At 42.3% G+C, this 22,606-nt stretch overlaps 1 protein-coding gene across 3 annotated transcripts in view; it reads left to right on the top strand.

The window, feature by feature from the left end:
* DAAM1 (dishevelled associated activator of morphogenesis 1) overlaps positions 1-22,606 on the top strand; it is a 323,492-nt gene that overhangs the window by 94,046 nt on the left and 206,840 nt on the right. For all 3 annotated transcript variants that reach the window (XM_029598201.1, XM_029598202.1, XM_029598200.1), the window contains exon 2: positions 1,309-1,529. In XM_029598201.1, coding sequence (XP_029454061.1) covers positions 1,347-1,529 — 183 coding nt within the window. In that variant the 5' untranslated portion in view covers positions 1,309-1,346. The remainder of the gene's footprint in view (positions 1-1,308; positions 1,530-22,606) is intronic.

Raw genomic sequence — 22,606 nt, 5'->3', positions numbered from 1 at the left:
TTATTACAACTATTTAACCTTATTACAATGAACATTGAAAGTAATAATAATTATATTTAACAAATTTAACAATTAACAAAACCTATTTCCGAAACTATCCTCATCTGCAAAATAACTTAGCTGGTCACAAAATTATAAATGTCTTCCTGATCATGTAACTAATCTTGGATTTAAATATGTATAGCTTTGAGCTGCTGAGAAGCAGATCCTAGAACATACCACAATATTGCATCAATTACTGCTCACAATTTAAAATTAATATGAAACTTTGTCTTTTAAAGGTGTATTTTATGCTGACAAAATATGTCCTGAAACCCCTATCAAAATGTTTTTGTTTTGTTTTTTGGGTGGGGGGAGGATTTGGCACAACTGTAGGTTTCTTGAAACTAAAGTACTGTAGTCTGTACAGGGGCTGAATAGCTCAAGGAAACTGGCTGAGTTTTTTGCAAAGCCTTTCATCTCTAGTTCATGTCGGCAGGGTTGTAGAAAGAGGGGCCTTTGTGAAACGAATTGGTAGTCTCGTTCCAATTCCCTGTGGACAGGTTTCCATAATACAAAAAGAACCACCCTCCACACTCTCTCACCTTTCCACTTTGGGTCTGATTGGCACTGTTGTTGGCATTCATAGAGAAGCCCAAGATTTCTATCAGAATGGAGACTGAGGTGGTCTCTGTAGAGTGAGGATAAGACGGTGGAAGGTAAGCTCGTGCTAACACTGCCCAGGATTTACCTGTGCCTGTGGATAGATGTGGACTTTACCAGTACTGCCAATCTGGCACCTTTTGCAAGCATTTAAATCCACTTGAAAGAATTAAACAATTAAAAAAAAACCATGGAAAGAGAAGTTGTCTGATTTGAGTACCAAATGGAAATGTTGTAGTATCTAGCTCAGCTACGGAAACAGTGCAGCAGGTCTATTATTTACCACCTTCTCTAGTTTTATGACCGTTTTAGATGGACCTGTGGGCTGCCTATTCTGAGCACACTGAATGCTCACTAATGAACTGAAAGGAAAAGGTAGCAACAAGTGTTTAAAATAAATTACCTTAGCCCTGAATAAATGAGACTCTTCCAAAGAGCCCTCCCTTCTCATTACTCATTTGTGTGTTATGCCAGCGTAGTATCATTTCCCCGTTGAACTGCAGCCAATGGCACAATGAGACTTTTCAGCTGTGTGGAAGCTGAACAGATTTGGTAATGTTGCCAGTTAACTTTTAATGTGGCAGGATTTTGCACGTTCATTTTTATTTCGACCGAGGGGACCACCTGCGCTCAAAGGATTAAATCTTTCGTCTCCTTTTGCCACAGGCTTGACTAGCGAGAAGGGAAGATCAAGGGTTTTCAACATGGCCCCAAGAAAAAGGAGCAGTCGGGGGCTTTCCTTCATCTTCTGCTGCTTCAGGAGTAATGACCACCCCGAGATCACGTACAGGCTGCGGAATGACAGCAGCTGCGCCCTTCAGAGCATGGAGCCGTCCTTGCCCATGCCCCCCGTGGAAGACTTGGATACCATGTTCACAGAACTTGTGGTGAGTGCCAGAGATAAAACATGATGATGGCGGTAACTTTGGTTTTATTACATCTTCCCAATGCAGATTTAACCCATCAGAAATGTTCATATGGGGGGGGGGGGTTTCTCTGGCAGCAATGCTTCTGGTCTTCGGTCTGTGTGGAAAAACTCTAAACACGAAAGTTAATGGCGGTGGTGCTGGTGGTCTCATTTCCCTTTTGATAAACAGTAACCAAGGGGGAGACCAAGTGACTGAGTCAGGAGGAAGGACTTGAACTTACGCCCAAGGATTTCTCCTGACTCATAATTCAGTGCTTTAACACCCAGACCAGTCATGGCAAACTCCAGTCCTGTAGTGTGCTGGCAAGCAGTCAGCTTTTCCAGACTACCAGAATGTATACATTTACCATAAGCTGGAGCCACTCTATGCAAATAAATCCTATGAAGATGTATTGTTGCCTTATTAGAAACTGGGCCTGATTGTAGTTTGATGTAACCGACTGGGACTGGTTCCTTTTTTTCCCCCAATTATTTCTTTATTATATCATTTACATTCAATGAAAATGTATAACCATGAATTACAGAGAGTAACATAATAAATAAAGGAAACAAGTTCATATAACTTATTTTGTATCAGACCACATTAAGAGGAAAATGGAGGAGGAGAGGCAAAATTTACATAAGAATTTTATATCCAAACAAAGACCTGAGGGTACCAGGAAATGATCTTCTAAACTAGATAATTTAAATAAGGTTGCTGACACCTCCCATCAGGTTCTGCTATCTGTTAAAAAAAAAAAAAAAAAAAAAAAAAAAACCCCAAAAAAACCAATCCAGATGGAGAGGGTCTAGAAAGATAAATCTATTATTTTGATAGATAATCAAACATTTGCAAGGGAACCTAAGGGAAAAGGAAGCTCCTGTAGCCACTACTCTTTGCTTTAAAGAGAGAAAATGATTCCTACGAGCCTGTGTTGCCCGTGAAACATCTGAATTTTTTTTGTCCGCAAAAAAGAAAATCTTTACATTGAAAATACTTATAAAAGAGAGAAGGAAACTAACAAGGTATCTCTGGTAGGAATATTATCAGTTGAGGCCTCTGAGAGTAGTAACCCCAGGACTCAGGAAAAGTATCCATCCCTCCTTCCCTAGCAATAGACCTTTTTTTTTTTTTTTTTTTTGAGGCAAATAATAGATCTTAGAAAGAACTGGCACTTTCTCTTCAGAAAAAGATAACACTTTGCATGTACATTTTTAAATAGCTCCCAAAGTGATTATAACCTAGAGAGCGGAAAATTCAATAAACGCAAATTGTGAGATCTCTATACATTCTCAAAATTTTCAAGCTGATTATGAATAATGAAATTATCTTAATAAAGGAAGAACAAGAAGCTTGAGTAAAAGACACTTAAGAGAAAGCCTTTACAAGTTCTTTTCACTGCAAGTATCTGTCTCCTGTCCTTCCATCTTAGATCTTACTTCTGATGAAAATTTATGCATTTGAGAAACGGAGACAGATTTTTCTCAGGTTTGGCAACCGATCTCCATACATCCAACAATGTAACTTCAGTGGGTTCCTCAGTCTCTTCAGCCAATCCACTCGATAGGGGGTTTAATAACTGTGGGTGGAGGAAATCTCACTGGCTTAACTAACAGGTCTTCCGGCCTTAAAGCAGATATCCGTGTCCCTGTAGCCAATTCAGAATATTTGGGAACCACTGCTGCTTCTTCAGATCTAACATGTCCTATTGAGCTTTCACCAAATAGCAAAGCAACAGTTTGCAATGGCAGCTGGTTAGTACCGGCATTTAGTGAGATTCTGGACATAGAAATTTCACTATATAATTCCCCTGTTAATGGCTCACCCAGTTGAAGAACATGGTCATCCATGGGACCATGGGTTGCTGTTGGAGGAGCTGGCAAAAATGTCCAGGGCTTCTTCTCCTTTTTCTCCCCATTGGTGCCTAGGGATGCGCGGCTTTGGCAGAGCGCCGCAGGGCCCTAACTTAAGTAGGCACATGCAGATTGTTGACGTCACTTTGCATGGGCGAGGTGAGGAGGAGGGAAGCACACCAACACTCACATCTCCTGCTGTCCACGCCAACACTCACATCTCTTGCTGTCCACGCCAACACTCACATCTCCTGCTGTCCACGTCAACACTCACATCTCCTGCTGTCCACGTCAACACTCACATCTCCTGCTGTCCACGTCAACACTCACATGTCTTAGTTGATGGAATTATGCAGCCTCAGCTCCAATGCCCACAACTCCTTCTCAAGGCTCCAAACTCCCCCTCCTCCTCCTCCTCCCCCCCCCCCCCCGTTGAAATGTATTTAAGCATAAAACCGTGATCATTTGTATATTTGTTTCAAAGTGTCACATTTCAACAAAAAGTGTCCAGTTCCCAGTGGTAAAAAAAAAAAAGTTTGGTTTGGTCCAGTGACTCGGTGGCAATGCTCTGCACTGCCATGTAGAAGATTCTAGTTTCAAGCCTGGTTCCTACTTCTCAGTCTTACTAAGGACAGGGGATGCTGTGCTTATAGTCCCTCGGTGGTGATGGAGGGGAAGTGGGTCAGAAGCATTGCTGTGGTTTTGAGGGCACATACACATGTTGTGATGTGTGCCACTCAGCCAGAAATCTTGTTAAGGCAATAGCTGAGTTACATGGAGGGGGGGGGAGGGGAGGTCAGAAGGAAACCCTGAGTAGCTGTGAATGAAGGCTCAGGGAACCACAGGTCTGTCAAAAGCTGGTTCTTCTGATTTAAATGGAAGCCAAAGGAGCAAGTGGAAGTCATTGGGCCAAAACACCCCACACAGTTTCACAATTTAATCATTGTTTTGTTAGTTGTTGCTAGAATATAATTTTCCAATCTTTTATTTATGTCCCAGCTATTCAAACAGTTCCTGTGTCGCCTCTCAGGTTTTTATTCTCTGTGAATGAATGTGTTCCCTTGGTCATGTGCACTGGTGGTTTAAGAGTATCACTTCTGCATGGCTGTGCCATTGTGTTCAATGTTGGTTTAGAATCGAGGTCAGAAATGCATAAAACTGAAGCCAGCTTAAGGCTTTCTTTTATCCCCACGGCACAACAGCTCAGCAAAGATATAGGCATTGTGGTTATACTGAATTGCTGCTTTAAAAAGGAGGTGATCCAGTACGAATAAAGGGATATCTGCGTTCCTGGCCACAGGTTTACTTTGTCACAGACTAAAACAGGAGGGTGGGATGAAGACAGGCCAATAATCATTGAGATCATCCCTCTTGATGAAGCTAGAATCAATGGGAGATGCTGTAGATCAGTGTTTTCCAAATCTGTCGTAGTGATCTCACAGCCGCTCAGGTTTTAGGATGTCCACCTAAACCTGTGAAGATGCGCAAGATACAGTTGCATACGATTAAGATGGTGCATGCATATTCTTGGTGGAGTTGCTAAAGTCCCTGAGGACAGGTTTGGGAACCACTGCCCTAGGTAGCTGCTTTTATCTGGCCCGGTTTTCCATGCCCATTGGCACTTTACTTAGGAGTAAATGTTATTCCACTAAATAAAGATCATTGCATGGGATTGTCATTCATGCATGAAATAGTTGTCTACACAGATTTTTCAGTAAATAGGAAAAAACCCAGAGGAACTGCTTTGTATTGTGTGTAATGGTGCAGAAACTGAACTGACAATTATGGGCCTTATTTAAAGAGGACTTTTTCCCCATCCCATGCCCACAGAAAAGATCTTTCCTGCATATGGACTCACGTCTGCTGTGAACAAACTGTGTTTTGTTTTGTTTTTTTTTCAGCGTCTGTCAATATTTACTGTCCTTCAGTTTAAATATTTACATAGCTGGCCAGTAAAGCTTGGCGTCTAGCTTCATGTACCTGCTCAGTGTTGGTGCTGCTGATAGGAATTGTATGCCGAGCTTGATGGGGGGGGGGGGGAATTCTGAACAAACAAGTTCAAACTTTTTCAGATAAACGGTAATAATTTTGCCCCATAACCGTTGTGTGTTCTGGAATACACTTTAACATTTTTCTTTTTGTCTCCTGTTGCATGAATAAACCACAACCCCTCTGAGAAATATTTCCCGAGGTCTTGATAAGGCCACGAAAGGTGCTCTTTTTGATACGGGATGTAAAAGCTCAGAAGAGCCCCCAGAGTTCACTTCTCCTGAGCATCCAACACGATTTTTCTTCATCACTCAGAGTCTAGCCCTCTTCTGCAAAATGTGTGCGGCCTCCTTGAATTTAGATTAATGATGTAATTATGCTGCCAGTTGCCTTCTGCATAGCAAGTACAAAGCTATTTATAGTTCTTTTTTTTTTTTTCTTTCTTTTAATGAATCTTTTTACTCTGTTTAGAATTGGGTTTAATTGTACGCATGTCAGCCGTGAACTTGGTATTCTGCCAATTAGCTTCCATATTCCTTTCTTTGGTTGGATATTTTTGTTTGTCAGTCCCTGAGCATGCAGCGATTTGAAACGCTTCCAGATGGTAGTGATTTCTGCTCAGGCAAAAAAAAACAACCCAAAAAGTAATCCTGTGTTTAATAAAAAAAAAAAAAAAAAAAAGTTCATCCTAACTTGGAAATCCCCCCCCCCCCCATAAGTCCTCTGTATTCAAGTTTAGACGATCAGAAGGGCTGATGTAATAAGCTGTGCATTAAAACCGCGTACTAAAATTCAGCGCACAGTTTCTTAAAATGCTTGCTAAAGAAAAAGTTTAGCTCCTGATGCACCTGGATTTAAAAAGAAATGTGCTAGCGCAAAATGTCAGTCTTTTGCATAGGCCAAGCTCGCATTTTAACTTTGCAGGGTGAGGGGAGTCTCTCTGGGACTCAATATCTAGGTACACAAAACTAGCACAAATCATGTTTGTGTTGTGTGTGTGTGTGTGTGTGTAACAGGTCTTTGGTCACAAAACATGATTTCTGCGCGCTTAAACTGACAGAGGGAAGAGCAGAGCCCAGGGGGTGGGAGGCCCTGGCTCCGTTTTCTCCTTCACAGGTGTAAGGTGGAGGTTTGTTGAGAGACGCACATTCTTGTCCTAGGCAGCCGGGAGTCTGTACAGACCCTGTGGGGCAGTATCCAGCACCACAGCTCCCGATCTCCAGCCACTACACTCACCCCCGATCCAATGCTGACTTTCCAGTAACACGCCAGAGCCCTGTTGCAGTCCAGGGTCCATCCTCAGAACAATCCTGATGAGCTCTGGGGAGCTGCAGCGAGAACAGGAAGCTTGGGGAAGGAGACGCCACTCGCCCAGCCCTGGCTGCCGCTCTCCAGCGCTGGCGCGTTGTTGCCTTGCCAAGCTCTCTTTTGGCCCCTGCACGCCCACTGGGCTTGGGTTGCAGTTGGGCGTTGGGCTTCCGCTGCTGACCACATCAATCCTTTTCACTCTTTGGCTGCTGGCGTCGTCCCGAGAGGAGTCTGTCTGCCCGCCCGTCAGTCTGTTCGTGGTGGCTGCAGCCCACTCAGCTTTTGCAGGGCTTAGCTTGGCAGATCTGGAACCAAAGCTGAGGCATAAGAGAAGAGAGAGAACAGAATAAAGGGAGAGAGTTGAAAAAAGGAAGAAAGATGTGCAGAAAACATGGTTTGTGCTCACAAAATGTAATTTATGAACATAACTTTACTCCACTGACCCCAAGTTAGATTTGGAGCGTTAAAACAATTTAGGTTAAGCCTTCAGGTCTTCTGCGCACTTCTCTGCTTTGTGGATCAGTAACCAATGTCTTCAATGGCCCTAGGTTTGTGTGAAGTTGTATTAACCTGTATGCAAGCTGAGTGTACATTTGTTTGTACATAAAATTCCTTTTTGCATCGGGAGTAAGTTGGAGGCACAAGAAAATGTGTACACGCCTATATGCTAACGTATGCACAGCCTAGTGTACCTTATGACATATGCCCCAGAATAAACCATTGTTGCTCACTTTCTCATCCCTCCCAGTTTCCATTTACTCATTCTGTCACTCCTCAGTCCCCGTTGCTCTTTCACCCCATTTCTTGCTCTTATACCCATACCCTTTCACTTTCTCCCCCTCTACCCCTCTCTTGCTTACATTCCCTTCCTATTTATTTTGGACTTTTATATACAGACATTCATGTAGAAAATTTACATATCATATCGGTTTACAGTGAAAACATAAAAGTTGCAAATAGCATTATATAGAACAGGGTGACATGGAGCTGGGAATAAGGGATCAAAAAACAAAGGTAAATAATGAAAACTGAAAAAGTGTGAGCCACGTGAGGATTAGAATGACACTTAAACAATATCAAATCAAGAGAAAAACATATGATAATAAAGACGCAATGATAAAAAGCCTATAAGATAAACAAATAGTAAGATCAAATTATATACTAAAGCAATGAGAATAAATATACGATGATAAGGCATTAAGGAAGTCAAAGTATGTTCAGTCTAGACCAAGCCAGGTGGCAGAGTCCATTCCTGGCGAGAATGGAGCACGAATGACCTAGAAGAGAAGGAGCACGTACTTCCTTGTGAGTGTGAAGCAGTATCAATTAGTGTTCCGGGATGGATCTTCCTGATTTCCGGGGGGGGATCATCTGGATGAGGAAAGGCTTGTTTGAAAAGCAAAGTTTTAAGTGGGGTTTTTTTTTTTTTTTTTGAAAGTTAGTGGGCATGATTCTAGCTGGAGATCTGGGGGAAGTGTTCCATTGAGAGGGACCAGCAGTGGATAGGGCACGTTTCCTTAGGGCGGTCTTAATTGGACCTATTCAGTTTCAGCACTCCTACAGCTCCACCCTGATCTACCCTTTGCTCACTCTTTTTTTTTTTTTTTTTTTTTTTTTCTCGCCATTCTCTTTTTAGTCCCCCGAGGGTCCCCCTGTCAAGATGTTCCACCCACAGGGCAGTGCTTTGTTGCGGCAAAAGGGTCAGATCGACTTTTTGGCAATGCAGAGGCCAGAATGGGGCTTGCAACCCATTTTCTGACATGTCGTGATCCTAACTTTGAAGAATTCTAGTGTACACCACAGTTTAAAAAAAAAAAAAAAAAAGTCTGGATCTGTATCCCGGCATAAAATCAGCACTTCCTACTTCCTGGAGCTGGCATTGGTTTAAAGGAATGCTTCTTTAAATTGCAAGTATTAAAAAAATTAAAACCCCTTCTGCACTTCCGAGATTTCCGCCTGGTATTACAATCTATCATCCTCCCGAAACTGGATTACTGCAACTCACTTCTCCTGGGCCTACCTGCCAGCACAATCAAACCTCTTCAGATGGTCCAGAACGCGACGGCCAGGATCCTCTCTAACTCCAATAAAAGGGAACACATCACTCCTATTCTCCAGAACCTTCACTGGCTGCCAATTAAATTCAGGATACTCTTCAAAGCCCTTATGATGATCCATAAGGCCTTACACAACACCTCCCCCCTCAACCTAACTTTCCAACTGCAGCAGCACACCACCATGAGACCCATCAGAAGAGCGTACAAGGACATGCTACAAACCCAGCCTGCCAAAACTTCACTTAGGAAACGCGCCCTTTCCACAGCTGGCCCCTCACTTTGGAACACGCTCCCTCCAGACCTCCGCCAAGAACCCTGCCTCGTGGTATTCAAAAAGAAGCTAAAGACATGGCTGTTTAGCCAAGCGTTTCCCTGATAGCTAAGAGCCGATGTTTTGAAGTGCATCCCATTGGTTTCTCTGTAAGTTTTTCAGTTTTCAATTACTGTTTCAATGTATCCGCCCCTGAGGCGACAGTTCAGTTCTCTGTAAACCGGTGCGATATGTATTTTATACAGGAACACCGGCATATAAAAATTAAAAATAAATAAATAAATAAATGTGGAACATCATATGCTCATCTAATCAAAGTGCTGCTGGACCAGAGAGGACAATCTCAGTTGGGCAGAATGGGTGAATCAATTTGTTTGTCTCCCATCATTTACTATGTACAGGAGGTAGGAGGGGATAAAGGGTGAGAACCAGGGAGACGAGAGAGAACTAGAGAAATGGAGTGAGAGATGGAGATGGAGAGCCAGAGGAGAAAGTGAAGGGGGGGGGGGGGGTGGAGGTAGAAGCTGAAATGGGGATAGGTGAAGGATTGAGATGATTAGAGAGAGAAGTGAAGGTGATGGAGGTGGGCAAATTAGATGAAGGGATGAAAGAGAAATAAACTGTAGAGAGAGATGGGATGGGAAGGAGAGAAACACATGGAACAAAATGGAAAGGAGAATCGTAGGATAACAAAGGTGAAAATGTTATTTTAAGGTGATTTTTAGAATATCAGACAATTTAAAGTATTAAATTATATATCATTTATAATTAATATTGTAAAATGTTCTTTAATAATTTATATTGTTCTGGTATACTCTGTTCCTCTCTCTTCAAATGTACCAAATGCTATATTTAATGTATCTGCTTGGTAGAATGATGTTCACAATTTCTTCCTGAAGTCGGCAAATAAAACTCGGGCAGTCTGCAAATGTGTGCTCATCAGTTGCACTGATGGACCAAAGAACACAGGAAGTGCCATGCTGGGACAGAGTAAGGTCCATCTAGCCCTGTGTCCTGTCTCCCACAGTGACCAGTCTGGGTCACAGGTACCTGACAAATCCCCCAATAGTGGATTTGTTTCTTATCTCACTCCCAGAGATAAGCGCCGGCTTTCTCAAGTCTACTTAGCTAATAACTGTTTATGGACTTTTCCTTCTGGAACTTGTCCATTCCTCTTCTGAACCCCACCATGTTAGTTGCTTTGACCACATCCTCTGGCAACAGATTCCATAGCTTGATTGTGCACTGAGTGAAAAATATTTCCTAAGATTTATTTTAAATCTGCCGGATGCTAGTTTCATAGAGGTTCCCCTAGTCCTAGTATTGTTTGAAAAGATAAATACCTATTCCCTATTTACCTGTTCCATCCCACTCATGATTTTATACATTTCAATCATATCCCCCCTCAGTTGTCTCTTTTTCAAGCTAAAGAGCTCTAATCAATTTAGCCCTTCTTGTAAGGGAGCTTTTCCATCCTCTCTTATTATTTTTGTCACTCTTCTCTGTATCTTTTCTATGTCCGCTATGGTCTTTTCTGAGATGAGGTGATCAGAACTGCAGTGCACACAATACTTGATATGCAGTTGCACCATGGATCCGTACCAGGACATTTGCGAGATTCTCAGTTTTGTTCTGTATTCATTCCCAAATAACTCCTAACATTCTATTTGCCGTTTTGACCACCGCCACACACTGAGCCAAAGATTTCAAGGTATTGTCTATAAGGACTTCAAGGTCCCTTGGTGCTGATTCCTAACACGGAACCCATCAACATGTACCTGTAGTTGGCATTATTTGTCCCTATATTCATCACTTTGCACTTCTCCACATTAAATTGCATCTGTGCTATTGTAGTGCCCTTCAGATTCAATGGATACGTTCAGGGATGTAATTAACAGCAAGGGCAAGAGATGATACCAATATTACAACAAGGACACAGTATCACTTACAAGACTCTTCTCCCATAATTTTACTCTTCTCTCATAATACCTCCTACAAGTACTCATTCATTTCCACCCCTACATAGCAGAGATCCATCCCAGGTGTCATGACCACATATACGGGCCGATATAGTAAAAACGCGGGAGAGTGGGCGAGCACCCGCTCTCCTGTGCGCGCGATTCAGTATTTTAATTTATTAAAATTAGGCCCAGCGGTAAAAAGAGGTGCTAGGGATACTAGCACGTCCCTAGCGCCTCTTTTTTGACAGGAGCGGTGGCTGTCAGCGGGTTCGACCTCCGATGCTCAATTTTGCCGGCGTCTGTTCTCAAACCCGCTGACAGCCACGGGTTCAGAAAATGGACGCTGGCATAATGTTCATAATGCAAGAATATATACCAGCTATAAAAAAATGGAGGTTGACCACTTGTAAGTGATATCTCCTTATCCAGGACAATTTTTGTCATCTTCTCATTTCTACTTCACCAACTTGGGCAGTTGAGCATATAAGATCCCCCACTTAGTTCACGCCCATCACCCCTTACTCCTCCCCTCCCATGTCTATCCATTAAGCTTTGTACTAACCTAAATAGTTACCAGTGGCAATGTGGCTGTTGGGCTTCTAGATATCCTGCAGAGCTGCTAGACTGACCCAGCTATATGGTTGCCTGCATTTCTGCTAGGGCATAAAATGTTTTATATTACCTATGTTGCCATTCATTCTGGAAACCCCAAAACTAAGTGTTGAATTATTCAGGTAGGGCATTTACAAATACAAATTTGTGTCCTTGTCCTACAATGTTAACAAAAGAGGGAGGGTCACTCAGAGTCACAGATTTAACAAAAGACTTACCATATTGGGTCAGACCAAAGGTCCATCAAGCCCAGTATCCTGCTTCCAATAGTGGCCAAGCCAGGTCACAAGTACTTGGCAGGATCCCAATGGGTAAATAGATTCCAATCTGTTTATCCCACGAATAAGCAGTGGATTTCTGCAACTCTACATTGATAATGCTTAATGGATTTTTCCTAAATGCACAAAAATCACATTCCCAAATTAAAGCACATGAGTGGATACAACAAACATCATATAGAAATAATCCACCTCATCAATAAATTCTGTAGTAATGAGTTAGACAATCATAATAGGCATCATCAGAGAAAATGTAATTAAACATTTCAACTATCTTTCACCTTTATATAATCATAGGTCTGCCATAATGGATTTTTCCTCTAGGAACTTGTCCAAACTCTCTTTAAATGCAGCTACACGAATAGCGTTCACCACATCCTCTGGCAATGAATTCCAGAGCTTAATTATGCGTTGAGTAAAAAAAAATATTTTCACTTATTAGTTTTAAATGCATTACCCAGAAACTTCATTGTACGTCTCCTGGTCTTTGTACTTTTCGGAAGAGTAAACAATTGATTGATTAACTTTTTTTCATTCCACTCATTATTTTATAGACCTCTATTATATCTTCCCTCAGCCGTCTCTTCTCCAAGTTCAAGCATCCTAACCTCTTTAGCCTTTCTTCATAGGGAAATGGTTCCATCCCCTTTATCATTTTGGTTGCCCTTCTCTGTACCTTTTCTAATTCTGCTATATCTTTTTTTTTTTTTTTTTTTTTGAGATGTGGTGACCAGAACTGCACGCAATACTCAAGATGAGATAGTACCATGGAGCGATACAGAGGCATTATTTTCTGTTTATTCCATTCTTTTCCTAATAATCCCTAGCTTTCTGTTTGCTTTCTTGGCTGCTGCTACACACTGAGCAGAATATTTCAACATTTCAATGATGACACCTAGATCCTTTTCCTTAGTGGTGATTCCTAATGTGGAACCTTGCATTGTGTAGCTATAATTTGGGTTACTCTTTCCTAAATGCATCACTTTGCACTTGTCCACATTAAATTTCATTTTCCATTTGCATGCTCAGCCTTCCTGTTTTTTGCAAGGTCCTCTTGTAACTTCTCACAATCCTCTTGTGACTTAACAACTTTGAATCATTTTGTGTCATCAGCAAATTTGATCACTTCACTTGTTCCCATTTCCAGGACATTTATAAATATGTTAAAACAGTGGTTCTCAACCAGTGTCTCGCCAAGAAAACGCAGGTGTGTCGCCACACTTTCTGGTCCCCCGCTGACCCAGCTGCTCCCCGGTCCTCCTCTGCCCGGGCGGAATGCGGCAGAACAGGTGGAGACTGGCGTGCTCTCTTCTTCCCTTCCCCCCCACCTCGCGGCCCGGAAGAAGAAGTGGTGAGCAGCGGGTGCGTGCGGGGGAAGAAGAGACCATGCTAGTATGGTCAATGTTGGCCCGAAGAACAGAAGAGAGGTGCGGCCTCAGGAATGAGCAGCACAGCTCGGAGAAAAATGAAGAACATCAACCCCCGTGGCCGATGGGACTTCTTTCTCCGTGAGGGCTGAAAATGAAGGAGGTTAGGTTTGGGAGGACACTGCTGCTGCTGCTGCTGCTGCTAGTTCCAGGGGGAGGGGGAGAGAGAGTGAATGAGCAAGTGTATGTGTGTGTGAGTGAGATAGCATGTATGTGAATGATTGAGAGCCTGTATATGTGAAAGAGAGTATGTGTGTGATTGAGAGCCTGTATATGTGAAAGAGAGTATGTGTGTGATTGAGAGCCTGTGTGTAAATGAGAGAGCGAGCATGTTTGTAAGCATGTGAATGAGTCTGTGTGTGAGAGAAAAAGACAGCATATATGGGTGTGATTGAAAGCCTGTGTGTGTAAGCGTGAAAAGATAGACAGCATGTGTGTAAATGCGTAATTAAGAGCCTATATAAGTGAGAGGAAAAGCATGTGTATATGTGAGTGATTGTGAGCCAGTGAGAGAGAGGAGAAAGTTGCAAGCAAACCATCCCTCCTCCTGCTAATTCAAAACAATCTCAGGAGACCTGGATATCAAACGTTCCCAGGTATGCAGAGCAAAAAACATTTTTGTATCCTTATTTTTCATTACTGGGTCTTTGTGTCTATTTTGAAATATTTTATTGGTATCTAGAAATTTTTTATTAGTTTTTAATTATTGGATATTCCACTCATTAGTGTTTCGAAATAATCTGTTCTTTTTGTTAGCATGGTTTTACTGCTACTGATTTTATATTTCTTGATTTGTTTTATAAGGATGGGTGATGTTTCTTTTTTCTTTTATTACACTGCATACAGACTCTGGCTTGTTGCGGTTTCCAATTCAGTTTTTGTCTGTATGCTTCTAGTTATGCATTTTGGTCTCTTTATTCTTTGTTAGGTGAGGGTCAGCACATGTGATTCAGGTGAGGATTTCTGCTGGCGTGTAGTTTCTGTGTAGGGCTCTATAGCAGCCTGGCTTGGTCCGTTTTCCTAATGGGAGGTATATTGGTGTCTTAAGGCCTGGTGTAATAATTTCAGTGTTGCCTTTTCTTAGGTAAGGTGGTCACTGTTAAGTGCTGGAAATTGGTGCTGTTTTGGTGTGGGATGTTTACTATTTATGCAATTTCTGTTCAGACAGAATACATATCTTTTCCTTGTGTCATTTTAAACAATAAAAACAATTACCGAACCTTTACTTTTTATTTCCGCCGTGAATTATAATGAGCAGTGTGTCACACATGTGAGTGTGGCCTGTCAGGTGTGTCACGATGGGACAAAGGTTGAGAATCACTGTATTAAAAAGCAGTGGCTCCAGAAGAGATCCCTGCGGCACTCCAGTATTCACTTTTCTCCATTGGGGAAATTTACCATTTAGCCCTACTCTGTTTTCTATCTTTTAACCAGTTGGCAATCCACAATAGAACACTGCCCTCTATCCTATGACTTTTTAATTTCCTAAAAAGTCTCTCATGAGGGACTTTGTCAGATGCTTTCTGGAAATCCAGATACACTATATCAACTGGCTCACCTTTATTCACATGTTTCTTTACGGACTCAAAAACAGTAGCAAATTTGTGAGGCAAGACTTTCCTTGACTAAATCTATTTTGGCTTTGTCCCATTAAACTATGCTTATCTATATGTTCCATAATTTTGTTCTTTGATAGTTTCTACCAGTTTGCCTGGCACACACTTTAGTCTTACTGGTCTGTAGCTTCCTGGATTGCCACTTGATCCTTTAAAAAAACAAAATTGGCATTAGATTGGCAAGCCTCCAGTCTTGAGGTACCATAGATGATGATAGGGATAGTTTACAAATTTCCAATAGGTCTGCAATTTCATTTCTTAATTCTTTCAGCACTCTGGGATTTGTACCATCTGGTCTAGGTGATTTGCTACTCTTTAGTTTGTCAATGTGCCCTAGTACATCTTCCAGGTTCACTGAGATTTGTTTCAGTTCCTCTGAATCATCATCCTTGAATATATTTCTGGCATAGGTATCTTACATCTTCCTCAATGAAAACCAAAGCAGATAATTTTTACTCTCTCTGCTATGGCTTTGTCATCCCTAAGTGCCCCTTTTACCCCCTTGATCATCTAATGGTCTAGCTAACTTCCTCTCAGGCTTTTTACTTCAGATGTACCTGAATAAGGTTTTATTATGAGTTTTTGCTTCCACAGCAAGCATATCAAAAACAAACCCAGTCCAGGCCTTCCTGCATAGGTTGCACTTTATTGCAGTCCATTGTTAGATCATCTGTTCTCAGCTGTGTGAAATGGAGGAGGACTGCAGTGCTGCTCATGTGGTCATGTATGGGTCTCCTGGCTTATCATATTTGTCATTGCGTGACTGATCGGAGATGGCATTGGCAGCCACAGCACAGCTACACATCTTTGGAGGAAGGCATCTCTGCTTTCTGCACCTAATCCTCACCAGGAGAGCATTGGAACACCTGAGAAATAGTCCCCCTGCCCCAGGAAATACTTTTTTGGCTTGATTACAGGATTTGGACTTTGCGACTTCTGATTCGGAGGGTTGTATTTAGTGTTGCTATATCCTTTTTGCATGCACAATAAAACTGGGGTCCATCGGGCCCAGCATTGGGTCTCTGACAGTGGCCAGTCCGGGTCACGAGTACCCATCAGATCCCCAAGAGTTGATCTATTTCTTGTATCTCCCTCCCAGGGAGTCAAGCCCTGGCTTTCCAGAGTCTTATCTACCTGGCTAATAACTGCTTATGGTAATTTCCTTGTCCCCCAATTCTCTTTTGGACCCTGTCACAATGATTATTGCCTTGACCACATCCTCCAGCAAGAGATTTCATCTTTCTAAGATTTATTTTAAAAATGCTTGTTGCTAGTTTCATGGAGTATCCTGTAGTCCTAGTATTTTTCGTGTTTCCCTATTTACCCATTCCATCCCCACTCATGATTTTTATAAATGTCAGTAATATCCCCTCTGTCATCTTTTTTTCCAGGCGCAATCAGTTTAATCTTTCTCATAAGGGAGCTTTTCCATTCCCTTTATCATTTTGTTGCCTTTCTCTGTACCTTTTCCACGTCCACTCTTGTGTGTTTTTGGGGTTTTTTTTTTTAATTGGGTGATCAGAACTGTACACGGTGCTCAAGGCGAGGTCGCATCATGGATTTGTACAAAGGCATATTATGATATTCTCAGTTTTGTTCTTTTATTCCTTTCCAAATAATTCCTAACATTCTTGTTTAACTTTTTGACTGCCGCTGCACACCAAGCCGAAGATTTCAATGTATTATCCACAAGGACTCCCAAGGTCCTTTTTCCTGGGTGCCGATTCCTAACACTGATCCCAGGGTGTAGTGTACCTGTTGTTGGGATTATTTTTCTCTGTGAGTTACTTTGCACTTGTCCACATAACATTACAACTACCAGGTAGATGCCCGATCTCCCAAGATCTTGCTGCATTTCTTCACAATCTGCTGATGTTTTAATGACTCAAAATGATTTTGTGTCATCTGCATGTGTTTGGCGTCTTCTGTCTGCTTGAGTGAAGCCAGTCACACTCTTTTTTTTTTTTTTTTTGGATCCTGCTGATTCCTTGTTTCATCTCAGTCAGAACCCACCTTTGTTGGGCTGCGATACCATGAATCCTGATTTTTACAACTGCCTGGGGATTTTTTTCCCCACTATTTCTTATCCCCTTCTGCTATTGCAGCAATAGTCCTCAGCCAGGGGCCACTTGCCAGAGCTCCTTCCAGATCCCTGCAATAATGGGCCCTAAATCTGGCCAGAAGGTGTCAGGTGCATGCTGGGAGGAATTCTCTTCCCTCTCCCCACGGAGCTCTGAACGCTGCCTCCATGGCATAGTTGGACCGGGGATCAGAAGACTCAACTCGGGGATCAGATTCCGGCCCTCCACAGGGCAGTGCCTGGCACTGTCACTGAGCCACCAAACCAATTGCCGTTCACATGCGTGACGCAGTAAAGTGGGTTGTCTGCAGTGAGTTATGTAGAAATAAAGTGTGGTAGTGTTTACAAAGCTAAACCGCACGTATCATATGTCTTAATTATATTATGTAACTATCTGAAAGAACATCTGTCTCACCTTTCAGGTTTAGTTAGTTTCAGAGTAATGAGTGGTTTTGCCTTTTTTTTTTTTTTTTGTTTGAGAAGAGCACAGACAATTTATAGAGAAAACATTAAAATAATAACCTAGCTAGACAGATACACAAATGGCCCAATGTCTAATTGTTGAAACATTTGGTCAAAAAGTTTAACTGGGCCTCTGAGAACAAACTACACATTTGTCGTCTTCTCTAACTGTGCCCTCCTTCTCCCCCGTTTTCTTATTTATCCCCTTATTTTCCCAGCCCGATGATGGAAAATTGTTATAAATTATTGTATCGGTGGCACTATGCTCCGGAGCGAGTGGCACGCTGGATGCCTGGCCAATCTCCCCTTTGTTGGCGGCAGTGCTCACAGCAAGGTACTTTTTGGCACATGTGGTGGCAATGCCCCGGATCCAACAGTTTTGGGCGCAGTGACAACACATGGTAGGGCTCGGTCTTGGGGGTTCAGATACCATTGCAGGCCGATCATTGGCTACTGGGGATTCCATATCCGGCCTTGGAGGAAGAACCACACCAAATGTTTACTTTTATTGCGACTGCAGCGCATTGGAAGGATGTGGACCCACCGGGTTTATCCCAGCTGTACACTAAATTGAGACAGATACGTTTTTTATATGGAACAGCTCACGGCTTTGAGGGGTGACTCTCTCTCCAAGTTTTTTTTAGAATTTGGTCCCCATTGAACAGGTATCTTGACCGGGTTCAGTGGAGTTAAGGGAGTAATTAAGTAGGCTACGGAAGCATAGCTGATGAGCCTTTGTACCCAATCGGACCTCCCCCTCCTTCTGGGCGCTTGCAGGAGATACTCTATATTGGTCTGGAATAGCTTTGGTTTTAATTTTCTCTTGCTCTATCACTTTTCCTCCTCTCCCATCTGTATCTGTAGATCCACATTACTTCTTTTCATTCACCCTTTCCAGCAGTTTTATTTCTCTTTGCTTAAAAGCACAGTGAGCTAATTTTGTTCCCAGTATTTAACCCCTTTATACTGGGGACAACTGCACAGTTGCAAAGCTCATGAGTTCTTTGGAGCAGACTTCCTAAATCCCCTACCTAACCTGCCTCCCTTTTACCCTTCTAGCCCTGACCCCTAAAACCCCACCAACTACCCTAAATTTTTTAATTTTGCTACTTACCTACAGTCCATAGCAGCAGAAAGTTACGTGGTTGTCCGATCCTGGCGCGCGCTTGTGCAGGACTCTGACTTAATGGCGCTGTCCTGGCTCGCCCCTTTTTTTAAAAAAACCTTTGCAATGCATGTATCGGGCGATACTGTGGACTGCTTAAAATCCACACGGCCCTTGCGCGTCCCAGTCACACATGCATCTCCTGGATTTGCCACGCTTTGGGCTTTTAAAATTCACCCTATAGTGTCTACAGTGGGCTCAGCAGGCCTGGTATGTAACCTCCCTGTTTAGCTTCTCAGTCTTGGCCAAAAGGCCAAGAAGGGACCTGTTCTCATCTCACAGCTCAGAGTTTGCATTTGGATCTTAGCCAAAAGGCTGAGAAGTCATCACCCAAGATGAATCCTAAAAATCACATTGCAAGTGAACACAGCCGTGTTCAGGCATTTATCATTCATTCATGATGTAACTGGATCGTTATGTCATGGTGCATAATACAGTAAACAATGGCAGATAAAAAGCAAAACCCATCCAGCCTTCCCAGTTGACATTTGTCCAATTTAGGTAGATGCAATCCAACCTTACCTCTCCCCTCGCCCATAACTTTAACCTGAGCCCTCAACCTTGTTCCCTAAACATGCTCAAAATCTGTTATAGCAATGGACCTTACCACCCCCACTAACAGGCCATTTCAGGCTTTGCCAGCTTCAGCTTTGCTTCTATCAAAGCCAGTATTTAAGGCAACACCCCCTTCTATATATAATTACCAAGTGTAATCTCCACAGCCATCAAGGTTAGTGAGGCTGTTGTAAAATAAATACATACATCTGGCTTCCCCATACTCATTGAAATTTGGGCTTCTAATCATGGTCCCTCCATGCAGATCGACCCACTCTTCAAGGAAGCCCGATCCTGGTGTACCAAAAGCGTCAATAACCGATTCACATTTACCCAAAAGGACTTGAATGGGTAAATGTGAATCTGTTTACTCTTTCGGATAACACAAGGACTAGGGGGCCCTCCATGAAGTTTTAAATGTGCCACTTGCTAACAAATTAGAGAATTCTTTTTCACTCAATTCACTATTAAGCTCTGAAATTCATTGCCAGAGGATTTGGTTAAGGCAGTTAGTGAAACTGGGTTTAAAAAAGATTTGAAGTCCATAAACTGCTATTAATCAATAGGAAATAGCCACTGCTTGTTGCAGGCAATAGTAGCATGGGATCTGTTTAATGTTTGGGTACTTGCCAGATACTTGTGACTTGGATTGGTCATTGTTGGAAATAGGTTTCTGGGCTTGATGGGACCCTTGGTCTGACCCAATATGTCACATCTTATGTTCTTATGTTTAGACTATAACTGATTAGCATTTGAAACTGGTGTAATCTGCTCCAAGCAGGAATACCAGTTTGTTCTGAGTTCTTGTTCTGACTCACAAGAGGATTTCTCATTTTCCTTCTTGTGTGGGGCACAGAATATCAAAATGTATGTGTTTGTAAAAAGGATAATGACAGAAATGTTGATTTAGAATCCTAAAACTTAGTGCCATGATTACAGTGTAATGGTGATAGACTGAACTAGTTTGAACACTTATTCATCGGATGGGGTGCAAAGACTATGATACTTTGTTTTCTTCAAATATCCCAATCTTAATAAAGCACTGATCAATGACTAGGAAGCTTTGCGAAAGAACATAAATGCCATACTGGGACAGACTAAAGGGTTCAGCATCCTGTCGCCAGCAGTGACCAATCCAGACCACAGGTACCTGGCAGAATCACAAATAGATCCAATCCATCTTGCTCATAACCCAGGGTAAGCAGTGACTTTCCCAAGTCTGCATGGTTAAAGAGTGGTTTAGGGACACTTCCTCCAGGAACTTGTCTAAACCCTTTTTAAACAGAGCTATGCTAACTGCTTACTCAGTCAACAAATTCCATAATTTAACTGTGCACTGAGTGAAAAAAAGTGTCCTCACTGTAGCTGAGTTAAGCTACAGTGTGAGAGCCTTTGTTTCAGCATCCTGCAGAGGCTGACTGTTGGCTAAGTGACAGTGCTCGGGGCCATGCACATGGAACCTTGCAATCATGAGTCTGAAGTCAGGCCACTAGGTGTCGCTGTTGTGCGATGACTGAGACCCCCTTACTCCTGGCGGATGTGAATGCTGCCTCCACAGCTTCACTAGCTCTGGCAGTCCCAGGGAGTGTAAGAGCTGACCTGAGAACCAAACTGATGTCCTCTGCCCCATGCCGTAGTTTTTATGCATTGTATAATTGAACTTGTGTCCAGCCCCTGTGCTATAGTTTTTGTTTTGTATAAGTACTGTCAGGTCCTTTTGGGTGTGGTGTAATAGAGAGAGATTACACATTTTAGGTGTAATAGTCTCTCAACCACTGGACTGTGCCTACATACTTAATGCACTCCCTTCATGTGCCTATATTTATTAACTGACTAATAGGTGTGTAACATCTCAGCAGGCTTTGCATCAGATTGTCACAGTACAAATGGGATTAGGTGTGTCGTCTTTGGCAGGTTTTGGTGAGAGGGACAGGAAAGTCCAGCTGAGCAGTTCTGCTGGGCCAAAATTGTTCAAGAAAGTAATTCTGTAGAATAAAAATAAAACATTTCAAGCACTGCCTGTTAGCTGGTAAACTTTGTAAGCTGCTTTGCTTAAAAGAAAACCTGACTCCTGTATTATACCCTGGTGCGAGAGCACTTTAATGGAAGAAAGCGTCTTATCACATGATCTGCTAGTAAACAGGCGCTGGCACTTTAGTGATTGCTCAATTGGTAGTGTTACTAAGTATTTGTAGTGTTTGTTTTCCATGTGCTGTTTCATTCAGTGTGTAATTGCCTATATATTTAGCAGTGCTTTACTATCACGATGTAATCCTGTAGCAAGCGCTGACATCCTATCTTTGTTACGTGTCTGCTGCCACGGATCCCTGCTGGCTTCAGAGGAGAACGAGAGAATATAGCAGCCAACCCAGAGATGTAACAAAAACGGACATAGAGCAGCCAGTGAGAGAAAGCATTTTGCGCGATTTATATGCGGCTAAATGCTATCTGAAATGGTGAGAAAACAGAAATCGTTTGCTCATCAGTAGCATTATCCTTCCTTTCATAGTTTCTCAAGATGTTACAGGAAAGAAACCACAATGAAATCTGTATGCAGAGCCCAAGCTGTAAAAACCTTTCATGTTAAGTCAAGCCAGAAGATTCCCCCAAGTTTTAATGTGGAGGATTCGGTAGGAAGTGGCATATGATGCTGTTACATTACCGTCAATTCATTGGACATGGGTAGGGTATAAAGACAAGAATACATTTAGTTTATCAACATACTTTAAAAAAAAAAAAAAAAAAGCTAGCAAGGAGACGCCGGTTACTAAAATACACATTACCTTTGCGCATGGTTTTGAGGAGGAACAGGTTTATAGCAATCCTCTGCCAAAAGCATGCTTTCAACTTTTCTTCCGTACTGTTGCATCAGCAAGCTGTCATCTTTCTTCTGCTAATCGTGTGGTGCATTTAATATGGAGCGCACAAATACATTTCTTCCAGTGTTCTTTTAAATGCGTTGGCCGAGGGAATTATAAAATACCGTGCAGAACCCTGGGGTGCTTTGATTGTGAACAGAACAATCGTAGGAAACCATAGTGGAAATGAGCTCATTTTTTTTTTTCAACCACCTACCCACATACGTTCTACAACTTAATAAAATTCTTTAATTTAATGTTTTGAAAAGTCCTGTTATAAATGATAGAACTGCTTTCATAATTGCTGCACACCCGGCAGTAGGGTTTCTGCTCGCTTCTATGCTGACTGAGCCAGGTGGCAGATGGTCTGCATTGTATTGTATAAGGTCTTCCGGGACTTAAACCATTCTGACAAAAACAGGAAACACTGGGGCCGGCGTAATAAAATGCGCTTGGCAAGAGTGCGCTGTTTATCTGGTGCAAACTATACAGCTGATGTAGCAAGGAGTTTTGCACACAATAATGCGCCCTCCCATGCTAATGATGGCATTAGCTATTAACAGG

Source organism: Rhinatrema bivittatum, chromosome 4 (assembly GCF_901001135.1).
Source record: "Rhinatrema bivittatum chromosome 4, aRhiBiv1.1, whole genome shotgun sequence".
NCBI lineage: Eukaryota > Metazoa > Chordata > Amphibia > Gymnophiona > Rhinatrematidae > Rhinatrema > Rhinatrema bivittatum.
Note: the sequence above shows the minus strand (reverse complement) of the source record. Positions and strands in the feature narration are given on the sequence as shown.